Here is a 15,943-nt window from a genome sequence, read left to right as displayed (position 1 = left end):
AGAACGATTTATACAGAGACCAAAGATGCAAAAGGGTAAGGGAGAAACACACAAAGGCAAATTGAGTTAGAACTGATTCTTTGCGATTTGCACAGAGATCGGAGATGCAAAAAGGTAGGGGAGACCCTCCTGCTGAGTCACAAGGTCCAGAGAAGACCCCCTTGCTTTCTAAACTCCTGATGGAGCTTAGGTGCGGCTGGATCCACTCCTAGTCCCAGGCTCAGTCAACGGTTTATGTCTAAAGAGGTTATGTGTGTAGCAGCAGTCTGAGGTTCATTCACAGTTTGAGGTGAATCACAAGATTTAGCAGAATTTGATCATTTTGGCACTTACAAAATGATTCAGTAGAGTTTACTACAATCACTGACTTAGTTATAGATCCAAAAGGGCAATCTTTATACTATACTTGCTCTCGGATACCCAGGTCGATTCACGTACGCATGCACACGGACACTAAGATACATATATAAACAAAGGCATACCTGTCAACAATTCCCCTCGAGTTCAGTGAAATATTCATGTCAAATGTCTTGGCATTTTCTCAATGGGCAAAGGCTTGAGCCTCAAGGAGTGAAGGCTATCAGCCCAGGTCCCATCGTCAGCTTTTAGTGATGGTCCTCCGATTTTCGCAAACCGGAGAGTTTGGGAGCTCTGAGAGGCATCCCCCTCAGAGGGAGATGCTGGTCGCAGCCCGCTGCAGTCCAGGAGAGCTCAAAGGGCCTCACACAGGACTGCTCTTTCTAGGTTTGTGAGATGATCGGCTTTAGTCATCAGCAAATGACTGGAATTCCAGTAACACCGGTACCGTTTCACTCAAGCTACAATCCAGGTAAAGGCTGTTCCAAGGCTGTCAGGGGATGACTAATCGTTCCCGCTCTCATTCCCCGCTTCAGCCAGGCAACAGAAATTCTTGGTACGGTCAGTGCCACTCCCCACCTTAGCCATGCAAGAGTTCCTGGTACAGTCAAGGGACGCTTAACTGCCCAGTTCATTACACAAAGGCCAAGGCGCTAACGGGAACTCCTGAGATCGTAGAGCGGCCCAGGAGGGGCAGGCGGAATGCACCAACATACTGGGATAGAGTTAATTTTCTTCACAGTAGCTAGTATGGGGCTATGTTCTGGATTTGTGCTGAAAACAGTCTTGATAATGCAGAGATGTTTTGGTTACTGCTGAGCAGGGCTCACACAGGGTCAAGGCCTTTTCTGCTTCTCACCCCACCCCACCCGCGAGTAGGCTGGGGGCGCACAAGAAGTTGGGAGGGGACACCGTTGGGACAGGTGACCCCAACTGACCCAACGGCTATTCCAGACCATATGATGTCATGCTCAGCGTATAAAGCTGGGGGAAGAAGAAGGAAGCGGGGGACGTTCAGAGTTACGGCGATTGTCTTCTCAAGTCACCGTTACGCGTGATGGAGCCCTGCTTTCCTGGAGATGGCTGAACACCTGCCTGCCGATGGGAAGTGGTGAAGGAATTCCTTGTTTTGCTTTGCTTGCGTGCGTGGCTTTTGCTTCACCTATTAAACTGTCTTTATCTCAGCCCACGAGTTTTTTCACTTTTACCCTTCTGGTTCTCTCCCCCATCCCACTGTGAGGGAGGTGAGTGAGTGAGCAGGCTGCGTGGTGCTTAATTACCGGCTGGGGTTAAACCACAACAACCAAACAAAACTTGCAAAAAGCATTGCAAGTCCATGTGCAGCTACAGTTACAGGTACCATTACAGATACCATTAGAGACACAGATAGTGGTACAATCACAAGTCCCTTTCTGTGTTGGATGAGATGAGCAGCCAGCTTTATTGTGCTGGGGGATAGGGGCCAGCACCTGGGGCTGGCGCATGCCTGGTCAGCAGCGTCTTCCAGGCCGGCTGTAAGGTTTTTGCGCCCGCCGTTGTAACCGTGAGCGGTATCGGATCCGGTCTGGCCCAGGGTGGCTGGAGCAGCTGCTTCTCGCGGGCACTGGGGAGCCTTGGAACAGGCCCAGTGCCATCTGTCTGTCAGTGCTGGGGCTGCTGCTTTCCAGTGCTGGGGACCCGCAGGACGGTCCCAATGCCAGCTGGCTGGCAGTGCCGAAGGCACTGCTTTCAGCACTCGGGGCTGGCACATGGCTGGTCCTGCGGTGATTTCCAGGCCAGCTGTATGGCTTTTGCGCCTGCCTTTGAAACTGTGAGCGGTAGCGGATCCGGTCTGGCCCAGGGTGGCTGGAGCAACTGCGACTTTCAGGCACAGGGGAGCTGCAGGATGGCCCCAGTGGCGCCTGTTTGATGGTGCTGGGCCTGCTGCTCTCATAGCCCAGGGAGCTGTGGGACAGCCCCGATGCCGCCTGGCTGGTGGTGCTGGGGCTGGCAAGCTCGGAGTTGTCCCGGGAGGCTGTGAGGGGAGGCAGGAAAGTCAGCAGCACGGCCACCCAGCCCTGGGGAAGGAGAGGCCATCGTGGTGCCCACAGCCTTCCTGGAGCCAAAGCCCACCCATAGCCCCTGCTCCCAGGCCTAGCTGGGACACTGGCCATAGCAGCACAGGGGCACCCGGGTGCTTTGCCTCTTACCAGCGCCCGGGCCAGCACAGCAGTTGCACTCCCAGGTGGTTGCGCTGTTGCTCAAGTAGAGGCAGCGTCGGTGGGTGCCTTTGGCAGCACAGGAGCTGCACAGGAGCACTTGCCAGGGCCTGGGGAAGCAAAGGGGTTGCTGGTCGTGAGGACAAAGTGACGCAAGCAAGGAATTGCCCGGCAGAGCCCTTGTTCTTAGTCCTTCCTCCCCGAGCCCGTGTGGAGACAGAGATCCCGTGCAGAGCCCTAGCTGGCTGCTTTGGCAACCTACCCCTCTTCCTCTGCCTGCTCGCTGCCTCCCGGACAAAGGCACTTGCTGGCGTTGCAGCGTCTGTGCCTCTGATAGACCGGTCCGAATGCCTGGTCACTCTCCCATGATGGCTGTCTGCGGGAGAAGGACGGGAAAAGTGTTGAGCCCCTGCTGGCCCCAGCATCGGGCAGGTCCAGGCTGTCCCTGCTCTTCTGCCCCCACCCTGTTTCCAGCTCCTCCGGGAAGCTGAGGACAAGAGTTGGGGGACAGCAGGGCAGGCCTGCTGGGGCCGTCCCTGGCCTGGCGCTGCGCGCTTGTGCCCGATGCCTCGTGAGTCGGGAAGAGGAAGAACCACCTCTTGGAGATTCGAATCCCCATGGCGAGCATTTCCATCACAAACCGATCTTGGTTTCGGCAATGCAAGCAGCAGAGGCGGACGCCAGCGTGGATAGCCTGTTTCTGGATGCAGCTCCGGTGGAACCAGGCGCGTTGGCATGCTGGGCACACCATGGTGTGGTAGGACTTATTGTCCTCCACGGGGTCCAGGCAGATGACGCAGGTGCTGTTCTGCCCCGGCTTAGCCTTCACGGCCTGCTCTGGGCGGTGCTCCCAGCAGAAGGACCTGGGGGGAAGATGGAAGGGGTGGGCGAGGTGAGGCGAGAAGTGCTGAGTCCTTCTAAGGTGAGGAAACAGACTCCGCAATCAGTGAGATTGTAAAGTAGGTATGTTTATTCAGCGCTGGGCAGCACGGGGGTAGTCCCACCAAAGTCGTGCGCGCCCGACTCGGCGGTTCGCTTCAAGTTTATACAGTCAAGTGTTACATATTCACAATATGCCTATACATATGCATGACCTATCCCCTCTTCATATTGAAATTAGCTCTGAGAGGTCATTTCCATAGTCTCCTCTCAACTGTGCTTGCGCAGTGCCTCCTTATGGTGGTTGTCTGGTGGTCGCAGAGATGAAGATAGATGACTCCTCTTCGTCACCGCTAGTAACCTCTTTTCTTGCGCAGGCTCAGTGATTTCTTGGTATTCACCCAAGCCTCAAGATCAGTCTTAGCTGGCTCTTGATGCCAGCTCCTGCTTCTTATCAGGAACTGTCTTTACCTTATTGGCTGGTTCTTAGGACCAGCTCTTCTTATCAAGGACTGTCTCTACGTCAGCTAATTTCAACAATGTAAGCGCTAAACATCACCTTTCATCCCCCTTTATTATGTCTACTGAAATTCTTTTGACTCCCCTTGTCTCAGTCCCCCCTTTTCTAGAAAATAGTAAATTCTTTTACTATATCTAATCCTAGTGCTTCTAATACATTGTTTCCCTATCTAGCATCCTCTCAAAGTATTTGTTGGTCTCGAGTTTTCATCGTAACCGATTTTTTTTCCTATCACTGTAAGAGTGTCCTGTACTCCTACAGCACAAAAAGCCACATCGAACCACTATGCAAAGGACCATAGACAAGAGAATAATGTTTATTATAGTGACAAAGAATTGCTTCAACCATGCCAAATTTGGCAACCAGGAGGTTAATTTTTCCCATATCTCAGTGAATTCCCATGAAGAGTCATCTTGTGACATTAAATGTAAAAGCTGTGTTTGTTTCCAAATTTGAGAGAGATCTGTTTCTATTCGTCTCTTTTCGTTAACATAGGTGCAGCAGCATTCATTAAATACAGTGCATAGGCCCCCTTGTCGAGCGAAGAGCATATCTAGATTCTGGAGCACCATTTTTCCTAGGGAAGTGTTTCCTTCCTGGAGGGCCTTTATAGCATCGATTGTGGCATTATTAATAATTTCCATAGTGGCAGAAAGATTTACCAGAGCTTTCTCTAATTCACTAACTCCTAATGATGGAATGAGCCATCGTACAAAACTATGAAAGCTAGTTGGTTTTTCCACTAAGGGATTGCTGGTGCATTTTTGCCTTATTACTGGTTTCATACAAGTCCGTAAAGTTTTGGGAATCATGGTCAGTCAAATTTTTAACCATAATGGTATTAGGGGCTATGGTTCCTACGGCACATTGGCCAGTCCAGCCTAGAGGCAGCACTTTATATCCTGTCTGTCCACAAATCCAATACCATCCTAATCCTACTGGAGTGGGCCATCCCCTGGGTGTAATAGAATTATGGCCCCGGGTTCTTGCAACCCGGGTTTGATTGAAGTTCCACATGTTTGCGCCACCATACCTAATATATTCAGTACAATTGGGGTAACTCCCAACAAACAACTTGACTGATCCACATTTAGGGTCCGTGCTATTACCTCCAGAATTCTTAGTTGTATTTTTCAGATGGCACCTTTGAACACACGGAACCCTTTGGGTTTCATTCCACAATTCGCTCAAATCTGTTTGCCATTGAAGGTTCTCAGGGGGTATTTCAGTGTACTTTGTGAGGGACATGTTATTAAAAGCTGCTGCTATCACAGAAGTGTTAGAAAAGACTGTAGCAATTATGGGGTAGCCCTGTCCGAGACCCTTAGGAAAATGTGAACATATCCAGCAATCAGTTTGATTCACTATTTTTGCAATACTCTCGTGGAGTTGAACAAACATGTTCGCATCCCATGCTACACTCCTTGTCCCCACGGTTGCCCATATTACCGCGTAAAAACTAAGTGTCCATCGGATTTTGTGGTGACGTTCCATGGAGTTTTGGGTGTCTTTTTCACTCTGGTGTGATGAATCCAAGCATTCCATTCCTTGATTCTGATTGCAGTAAAGGAGGTGAGTAATACTTGAAATGGTCCTTTCCACTGCGGCTCCAGGGTTTTTTCTGTAAGAGACTTTATATACACATAATCTCCTGGTTGTATATTATGTACAGGCCCATCCAAACCTCTCCCTTGAGTCCCTAGCACATGCTTCCTGATTTTATTAAGTTGCTTACCTAATGCTACCATGTAAGAAGTCATAATTTCATCCCCCACTTGTACAGACACCCGTCTCTGTATCCCATAGGGTTGTCCATACAGAATTTCAAAGGGGCTCAGTCCTTCTTTCGCCCTTGGTCTTGTTCGTATATGCAGAAGGGCTAAAGGGAGAGACTGAGGCCATGTCAAATTTGCTTCTTGTCCTAATTTCACAATTTGCTGTTTAATTAAGTGGTTCATTTTTTCTACTTGACCACTTGACTCAGGGTGATATGGAGTATGAAGCTGCCAATCTATACCTAAATGGCGGCTAATTTGTTGTACTATTTTTGAGACAAAATGTGGTCCTCTGTCAGAGGATATGGTTGCTGGAACCCCGAAACGTGGTATTGTCTCTTGTACCAGTATTTTAGTTACCTCCCGAGCTTTAGCCATTCTTGTTGGGAATGCTTCTGGCCAACCTGAAAAGGTATCAGTTAATACTAGTAAATATCGATACCCCCCTTTTCTTGGAAGTTCTGTAAAATCAATTTGCCATTGCTGTCCAGGCCCATTGCCTTTCCCAATCTGACCCATTTCCGGCTTGGGGGTATTCTTAGGATTAGTCTGGAGGCAAAGATCACACTGTTGAGTCACCTGTCTCACCGTGGTGTATAAATTTCTAGCCACAATTTCTCTTATTAAATGTTTATACAGAGCCTCTGTTCCCCAATGCCTTTTCCTATGCTCCTCCCGAACCAGATGCCACAGTAAGCCAGAGGGAATGATTAGCTTTCCTTGTGGGGTATGGGCCCACCCCTCTTCACTATATGACCCTTCTAAATCTGTAATGAGCTTCTGATCTTCCTTGGTGTATTCTGGCTTACCTTCTAGGGAGATCTGCCTATCAGGAATTAGGCCCCTTCTATTTTTACCTTTGTTTTGGCCACTTGTTTTGCCTCTCTGTCCGCCAGCTCGTTCCCTTTTTCCAAATCTGAGCTCACTTTCTGGTGTGCCTTAATATGCATAATTGTTACTTTCTTAGGGAGCTGGACAGCTTCCAGTAACTTCAGAATTTCTTCTGCGTGTTTGATATTTTTCCCTTGAGAACTCAGTAGTCCTCTCTCCTTCCAAATTGCTCCATGTGCGTGTACAACTCCAAAGGCATATTTTGAGTCTGTATAAATGTTCACAACTTTGCCCTGGGCCAATTCCAGGGCGCGGGTTAGAGCAATTATTTCTGCCTTCTGTGCGGAGGTGTTCATGGGCAAAGCCCCCGATTCTATTACCTCTTGGCTGGTGGTGATGGCGTATCCCGCATGTCGATTACCATTTAGGACGTAACTGCTTCCGTCTGTGAACCAAGTTTCCCCGTTTTCCATGGGGCTGTCTTTCAGGTCTGGGCAGCTCGCACATGTTGCTTTGATGGTTTCCAAACGGTCATGATGTACCGGTTCTCCTGTGTTCCCACTGAGAAAAGAAGCTGGGTTGACAATGTTAGTGACTACAATCTCCACATCATCCTGCTCTACCAATATAGCTTGATATCTCAGGAATCTTTGTGGAGAGAGCCAATGTCCACCTTTTGCTTCCAGTACTGCTGATACTGTGTGAGACACCAGAACAGTCATTTTCTGGCCCAGAGTAAACTTTCAGGCTTCCTGTATGTTCAGTCAACCGCCCGCAGGCATCCAGGCCAACCTTTTGCAGTCGTGTCTAACTGCTTAGAGAGGTAGGCAACTGCCCGTCGATATGGACCCAGGTTCAGGGTCCAGGGCAATGCCCTGCTTCTCGTGAGAGTAAAGAAGAAACGGCTTACTCACATCTGGGAGTCCTAAGGCCGGGGCTGACATCGAAGCCTTTTTCAGTAGTTCAAAGGCTCGTTCAGTCTCCTTGTTCCACTCAAGGTCTTTCTGCTCAGTGGCTGTCAACGCATACGGTGGTTTAACAAGCAATCCATAATTATAGATCCACAATTGGCACCACCCCGTCATTCCCAGAAAAGTCCGTAACTCTTTTACTGTCTGAGATCTCTCAGTTTGGCATATTGTCTCTTTACAGGCCTGTCCCAAAGTTCTTTGTCCCACACTAATTTCATAGCCCAAATAATTCACTTTGCGTTGCATTACCTGTGCCTTTTTCTTGGATACCCGGTACCTCTGGAGTCCCAGGAAATACAACAGACTCACTGTCCATGTCATACAATCTTTCTCTGTTTTGGTGGCGATCAGGATATCATCCACATACTGCAACAGCTTCCCCTCCTCGGACGGGGCTTCCCAGGATTCTAAGTCTTTCACAAGCTGATTGCCAAAAATGGTAGGACTGTTCTTAAATCCTTGTGGCAACACCGTCCAAGTGAGCTGGGTCTTTCGACCACTCTTGGGGTTTTTCCCATTCAAATGCAAATAAGTTTTGGCTGGCTTCATGGAGAGGGAGGCAAAAGAAAGCATCCTTCAAATCTAAAACAGTAAACCAAGTCAATTCAGGTGTTAATACGGTCAACAGGGTATATGGGTTTGCTACTACTGGGTAAAGATCTTCAGTTATCTTATTCACTGCCCGTAAGTCTTGGACCACCCGATATGACCCATCGGGCTTCTGAACAGGTAATCTAGGGGTATTGAATTCAGACTCACACTCTTTTAATAATCCCAACTGCAAAAATTTTTCTATCACCGGCCAGATTCCTTCTCTGTCTTCCTTCTTTAGGGGATATTGTTTAATTCTTACCTGCTTTCGGCCTTCCTTGATCCTAACTTCAACAGGTGGAGCACTTTTCGCTCTTCCAGGTGCATCGGTAGCTCATACCCCTGGGTACACTTGGTTTAAGATGTCGTCATTAATGCTTCCTTCTAGGGGGAGACTGGTTAAGGTTAGGCTCAATATTTGAATATATTGCTGATCTTTTACCTCCAGAGTAATTTCTCCCTTTTCGAATACAATTTTTGCTCCCAATTGTTCCAACAAGTCCCTTCCCAAAAGTGCCTTTGGGGACTTGGGTCCCCATATATAAAAATTTGTGAATACCCCACTGTTTTCCTAATTTATATTCTAAAGGTTTACAAAAATATGCCTTTTCACTTTGGTCAGTCGCTCCTTTCACCATGACATAATCATCTCCCAGGGGCATCAAAGCTTGATTCAGAACCGAGTATGTTGCTCCTGTATCTACCAAAAATTCTACCTCTTGTTGTGTTTTCCCTAGCTTAATTATAACCAGTGGATCCGCTAGGGTAGATTCCCCAGGTTCCCGTCAATCTCCCTTCACATGGGCTACCGTTCTTCCTGTTTGAGCCCTCTGATCCTCCTTGTTCCTTGGGCATTGCTTTTTCCAATGACCAAATTTCTTACACAAAGCATATTAATCCTTGCCCAGTCAGGGCAAGTCTTGTCTAGGCCCTCTTCCTCTTTCTTCCTGGATAACAGCCATTAATTTCCTTTGCACTTGCCTATATCCTTCCTCTCTGTTACTAAATACTCTCCATGCTTCATCCAAGAATATTTCTAAATTCCTACTCTTTGTAGGCTGTAATTTCTGAAGTTTGTGCCTTATATCCCTTGTAGATTGACCCCAAAACAGGGAGACTAATTGTTGTATTCCTACCTCTGACCCAGGATCCAGTGGTGTGCTGCGGCACATTACATCCCTCAGTCGGTCCAGGAATTCGGATGGAGACTCGGAAGGACTCTGTTTAACTGCGTATAAAGCTGATCAATTTATAGTTTTGGGGATTGCTCTCTCCATTCCTTTTGTAATCCACTCCTGATACCCCTGCAATCTTTCCATATGTGCAGATCTATTAACATCCTACTTTGGGTCTTGGAGAGGGAAATATTCCTTAATGTCCCCTCCTGTGATCTTATAATGATCTTCAGCAAGGTTCCCTGCTGTTTTTAAAATCAGCTGTTTCTCTGTCTCAGTCATATATTCCAATAATAGCTGTATATCCTTCCAATCAGGGTTATGCTGTTTTACAATAAATTGGAAATGCTTAGTTACACTTATTGGATCACTCCTATAATCTTTTGCAACCTTTTTCTGTGGGAGAATTTGTGGGAGAAATTGTGGGACGATGAAGGAAACTGCACAAGGCACAGCTGTTGTTATAAGTTTACTAACTGCACAAAGGCACAATTATTATGAGCTTGCTGAAGAATGCACAAAAAGTAGAACAAGGTCGGGCGTACGTGACTGATAACAGGAGGGCAATGTGACTGAAGACAGAGTGCAAGACAGCATGCAGGTGGAGGAAACTATTCGCGTGATTAGAAGACTTTATCCAATTAGTCTATTGTTTAAGCGGGTGAACGGCACATGTTAACCAATCAACAAATGGCTTATGCATGAGTAGATACTAGAAACATATATAACCGAGTGTTGCACAGTTAATAAACGGAGAAATCATTTGATCCACAGTATCTGTGTTGGTCCGTTTTCTCCCCAGGGCGAGTCCCTGGCGATGTGTTGTTTTCCCTAGATTGTCGCAGCGGAGAAAGTGCGACATTTTTCCATTCCCCTAGGTCAGCAGTAGAAAAGGGTACTTTGATTAACCTTGTCCCACCATCTGGCCTCACCACCTCTCGGAGAGGTGCTTGTCTGTTGCGGGGGGGGGTCGGAGTTCTGTCTGAGTCTGTGTGAAAAATAATCATGTCCAAAGCAGGATTCTAATTAAAGTTTACAATTTATTATATGAATAGAGGCAAGCAAACAGCGCTGGGTGCACCGGGAGCCTCTGCTCTACCTAGGCACACACCGTCAGGTCTAATTGTGCAGGTTAAGTATAGGTTCTACATACATATTCACTAGATTCCTGAGAAATGTTATACATATTCATTAGTTTTCCGGGAAACTATTAACATATGTAAATGTCCTTTACGCAGGCGCATTGAAGGTCTCTGGTGGTCTTCAGGAGTCCTCTGGTGGTCTTCCATAGTCTTCCTCACTTGTCCGCTATTTGACCCTCCTCAGGTGATTCTGCGCAGTATGGTCCTTTACATGTTTTGATACCTTAGTGCTTGTTAGTGTTCTTATTATCTAAGTTCTCATTAGTGGTATAGCACCATATGGTTAGTTTAAGCTAAATTATCTACAAGGATGGGAACAAAAGGCAGGAGTTCTTATCTTTTCTGGCCTTATCTATTCAAGCAAGGCCTCTACTTGTGTCTTCTTAACAAGATCGTAAATTCATCGAACACTTAATTAAGTCTTGTGATCGTTCTTGGTTCCTTCTTGCTCATCATTCCTAAGTACCAGTACCAGTCTCTGACAGGCTTAATCCTTGACAAACACCAGTCCTTGGTATGTAAAGTTACAGAGAGACAATCATTAAGCAATAAGCAGTTTGTTCTCTATATCAATCCCCCCCTTTTTTCTTTAAACCTTTGCAACTATAGGATTCCGCTACTTCTGAGAGACCGTGTGAAGTATTTTTCGACTTCTACTTGATGTCTGATTTTATTTCATTTCCAACTTTTGTAATTCCCTACTGTTATATGGCTTTTGCAAGAACTATATACATACTCTCCTACTTCCCTTAGGCCTACGGTTATACAAGATCAAGCAAAACGGTTAAAGATTACATATGCAGAGAGGGTCACATTTCACCATGTGGCCCTATCGTTGTTCTATATTGACACGAATCAGGTTAATATACTTCACAGTCTGCATCCTGTTCCTGTGGTCGAGGGGGAGGCTTAAACAAATCAGTTAGATCTCTGGTGCCTGATGGATTTTATTTGTCTTTGTACATCTTTGTCCAATACTACATGCCGAACAACACCGCCTCAGTTTACCTCTAGGCTCCTTGTTGTTCTCTCGCTCAAGTGCAAGCACCATGGGGTCCTGTGGGCGTACCATTCCACAGTCCCTTTGCCACTCCGGATGATTTTGGAGGGTGAAAAACATGTGTGCATACGAAACCTCATCCCATTTTCCTTCTCTCCTTAAAAACAGCGTTAGTTGTAATAGAATATTATAATCTATTGACCCATTAAGTGGCCACTTAGCATCACCTTCTAACTTATACAACAGCCACCATTGATTGCAATATTTAATAAGGTTCTTTTTGCTTTCTGTACTTCCAGTCCCAACAATATCTTTCCAGTGGGCAATTACACAACCCAGAGGACTCTTCCTCAATACTCCTCCTTGATTGTTTCCCATTTTAATACTCCTCCTAATGATTCTTAAGTTTGATTTTGGCTTCTCCTTTTAATAAGCTTCCATGCAAATGTTTCTTACACTTCTTTATAGTCTTCCCCCAGTTTTCCTTCCACATGTCCCAAATTTCTGGAATTAAATTTTCCTTTACACACCTATCTCACTATTTTGGATTCTTGGTGAACTCTTTCCCAATCATAAAAGTGTGGAATTTGGGGAAAACACTCAAGGCAGTCTTGTTTCCGTCTGCTAGGTGTCCAGTACCACCTTCTCCCACAAGATTTACACTTCAACAAAACCCAAGCCGGATGCTAATTGCTAATTATTATATAGTCCACTTGCAAGCCCACATACAAAGCAGGGAATCACCCCTATTAATACGTAAAGACATTCACACATTAACAAACATACATATACCTATAAATTTCAGCATGTCATTTCCACACACCCACACAAAATCTTTAACATAAACTTCCAAACATTCACATCATACAATCATCGCTCCAGTTGACAACCTTTCAGCAGCTGCAAAAGTAAACCAAGCGCAATTGCGAGGGGGTCCACTTACCCCAAAAATGTACCAAGCGCAATTGCGAAAGGGTGCGCTTACCCTTCTCCTGCCTCTTATATACCAGTCATCGACAGATCTGTCCTGGCTCCCGATACTGGGATGCAGCGGTCACCCCGGATTTGCTCGATCTACCCCCAAGATCACTAGCGGCCACTCTATCGGTCAGCAAATCCCCCCTTGTTACCATACAGGGTACCCTCCTCCCATACGGGGACTACGCTGCACGCCAGACGTCTCTGCGCGATTTACCAGCTGCCCCGGCCCGTACGATTTACAGGCTCCCTTTGTGAAACATACCGTTTGGTCCGCGGCTTCAGTAGGTCGTTGTCCGCTCCCGCGGTGAGCGGCTGGCAGCGGAGGCTCCTCCGAGGAAAGTGCTCGGGGCGCGCCGAGGGGCGTCCGCTCCGCAGTCGGTCCCGCAGCCGAGCAGAGAGTCTCCTGGCTGGCTCGCCAAACCGACGTGTGGAAACGGACTCCGCAACCAGCGAGATTGTAAAGTAGGTATGTTCATTCAGCGCTGGGCAGCACGGGGGGTAGTCCCACCAAAGTCGTGCGCACCCGACTCGGCAGTTCGCCCTAAATTTACACAGTCAAGTGTTACATATACATAGAGTTTCACAATACGCCTATACATATGCATAGCCTGTCCCCGCTTCATATTAAAACGAGTTCCGAAAGGTCATTTCCATAGTCTCCTCCCAACTGCGCTTGCTGTCGTGGTTTAACCCCAGCCAGCAACTAAGCACCACGCAGCCGCTCACTCACTCCCCCCCCACCCAGTGGGATGGGGGAGAAAATCGGGAAAAAGAAGCAAAACCCACGGGTTGAGATAAGAACGCTTTAATAGAACAGAAAAGAAGAAACTACTAATGATAATGATAACACTAATAAAATGACAACAGCAATAATGAAAGGATTGGAATGTACAAATGATGCACAGTGCAATTGCTCACCACCCACCAACCAGCACCCTGCTAGTCTCCGAGCGGCGATTCCCTGCCCCCACTCTCCAGTTCCTATACTAGATGGGACGTCCCACGGTATGGAATACCCTGTTGGCCAGTTTGGGTCAGGTGCCCTGTCTGTGTCCTGTGCCAACTTCTTGTGCCCCTCCAGCTTTCTCGCTGGCTGGGCATGAGAAGCTGAAAAATCCTTGACATTAGTCTAAACACTACTAGCAGTAGCTGAAAACATCAGTGTTATCAACATTCTGCACATACTGAACTCAAAACATAGCACCATACCAGCTACTAGGAAGACAGTTAACTCTATCCCAGCTGAAACTAGGACACTTGCGCAGTGCCTCCTTATGGTGGTCGTCTGGTGGTCGCAGAGATGAAGATAGACGACTCCTATTCGTAACCGCTAGTAACCTCTTTTCTTGCGCAGGCTCAGTGGTTTCTTGGTATTCACCCAAGCCGCAAGATCAGTCTTAGCTGGCTCTTGGGGCCAGCTCCTGCTTCTTATCAGGAACTGTCTCTGCCTCATTGGCTGGTTCTTGGGACCAGCTCTCCTTATCAGGGACTGTCTCTACGTCAGCTAATTTCAACAATGTAAGCGCTAAACATCACCTTTCATCCCCCTTTATTATGTCTACTGAAATTCTTTTGACTCCCCTTGTCTCTCTTTGGCACTCAGATTTTCCTAGCTTGCTCCCACCAGCATCCGAGGCGACTCTAGATTTCGTGGAGCACCGTCAGGACGTTACTCTCGGGGAGAGTCTTCGTTCCTGTTTCTGGACAAAGGTGTTGGCGGCGGGGGAGTGAGCGAGCAGCCTCGTGGTGCTTGGTCGCCGGCTGGGCTGAAACCACAACAGTCCTTTTTGGTGCCCAACGTGGGGCACGAAGGGTTGAGATAACGACAGATCTGGCCGGAGCGTGTTAAAACAGATTTGTTGTACGCATTTCTTACGTTAGTCAAATAGTCGCTGGTCCCAGTGTTGGCTCATTTGTTCACGTGGCAGTGTTGTGTGAGTTCTTACATGCACTCTGTGTTCCCTGCGGTGATGTTTGTCACCTCTGGGCGCGGGTTTAGGACTATAATTTCGCTGTCCTGGGTGACGTCGACTTACACAATGATTACGTCACGGGTCCTGAGGTTAAGCTGGACGTTGTGTGCGGCGTCGATGTCATTCCCGTGCCTCGGGCGGCCTCTCTCGGAATTCGTTGGTAATCGCACCCAATCTGTGGGGAAGTTGGGGCGAATACTTTCTCCCCGCTCGTTCACCTCCCCTTCCTCCTTCAGGCTAATTAGAGCAGCTTTTGAGAAGTTTGAATATCCCTGGGATGTTCAAGCCAGCATGCTCGTCTTGCTGTCTCCCGAACGTGTTTCAGGTCTTGTTTAGGGCTCCAAAAAAGTTTTTTAAGAATACCACCCAGAGATCTGCCCCAAGGCTGAATAGTCATGGGTGGCGTGGCATGTGGGAGAAAATAGGCAGGTATCTAGAGGACTTCTCACCTCCGATGGTTTGGAACTTCACTCCCAAACAGCTACAGGTCCCTGGTGAAGTGATAGAACCTTGGAAAGGAAAATGTGGTGCCTATTCCAGACAGGCACAACTTACCGCGCTGTGCTGGGCCCTGGCCGGTATCTGCCAACCACTGCTCGATATTATGCAGCACCCTCAGGGGGAAGGGAGGGAAAACAGACCGACAGGCACTGCAGCTATTCCAACCCTCGTGACAAGCACTGCAGCTACCCCAACCAACCCCGGCGACAGGCGCTGCGACTGAACCAGAGAACCAACCTGTGCCGGTGTCAGTGGCCCCTATGCAGAAAAAGAAATACACGGAGAAATCGGTTTGCTTAGCGAGGGATGAAGGTGAACCAGGGTCATCATGAGAACAGGAGGAAGAGGCAGAACCCGAGATAATCACCCGATCCCTGTCCCTGAGTGAGCTGCAAGATACCCGAAAGGATTTCAGCCGCCATCCGTGAGGGTGAGCGGGTGAGCACATTGTTACCCGGCTGCTCCGATGCTGGGGTAACGGGCCAGTAGCTTGGAATTAGAGGGTAGGGAAGGCAAGCAGGTGGGATCCCTGTCTAGGGAAGGGGCCATTGACAAGGCGATTGGGAAAAAGACACGAGCCCTCAGCCTCTGGAGGGGACTTCCGTCAGGCGTGAAGGAAAAATACCCCTTCAAGGAAGATGTTACGTGTCACCCAGGCAAGTGGACCACCATGGAGAAAGGTATCCAGTACCTGAGGGAATGAGCCGTGCTGGAGGTGATTTATAATGATCCGGATAACGAGCAGTCACCCACAGATCCAGATGAAGTGCAATGCACACAAACCCTGTGGCGGAAGTTTCTACGACGTGCACCAGCGTCGTATGCCAACTCCTTGGCAGTGATGTCCTGGAAAGAAGGCGAGGGACAAACGGTGGATGAAGTGGCTGCCTGACTTCGGCAATATGAAGGAAGTCTCTCTTCCTCCCGACGGGCCCGTGTCTTGGCTGTAGAGGAACTGTCCCGGGAGTTCCAGCAATTCAAAGAGGCTATGTCCTTCTCCCCACCTGTATGGGCCCGCATCGCAGCTATTAGGAGTAAGCGTTCCTCTG

The 15,943-nt window shown here is 48.0% G+C and overlaps 1 protein-coding gene across 1 annotated transcript; it reads right to left on the bottom strand.

Annotated features, from left to right (window-relative positions):
• Positions 1-2,490: 2,490 nt before the first annotated feature.
• On the bottom strand, positions 2,491-15,567 carry LOC121233302 (the record flags this gene model as incomplete). The annotated part of the gene is given in 5 exon segments (XM_041123471.1): positions 2,491-2,665; positions 2,818-3,062; positions 3,064-3,472; positions 6,172-6,175; positions 15,561-15,567. Coding segments are annotated over 5 exon segments (840 nt in total), but the record flags the coding sequence as incomplete, so codon positions are not given.
• Positions 15,568-15,943: the final 376 nt, after the last annotated feature.

The sequence above is a fragment of the Aquila chrysaetos genome, chromosome 5, assembly GCF_900496995.4.
Source record: "Aquila chrysaetos chrysaetos chromosome 5, bAquChr1.4, whole genome shotgun sequence".
NCBI lineage: Eukaryota > Metazoa > Chordata > Aves > Accipitriformes > Accipitridae > Aquila > Aquila chrysaetos.
The sequence above is the reverse complement of the archived record's forward strand: the minus strand, read 5'-3'. Positions and strand labels throughout refer to the sequence as shown.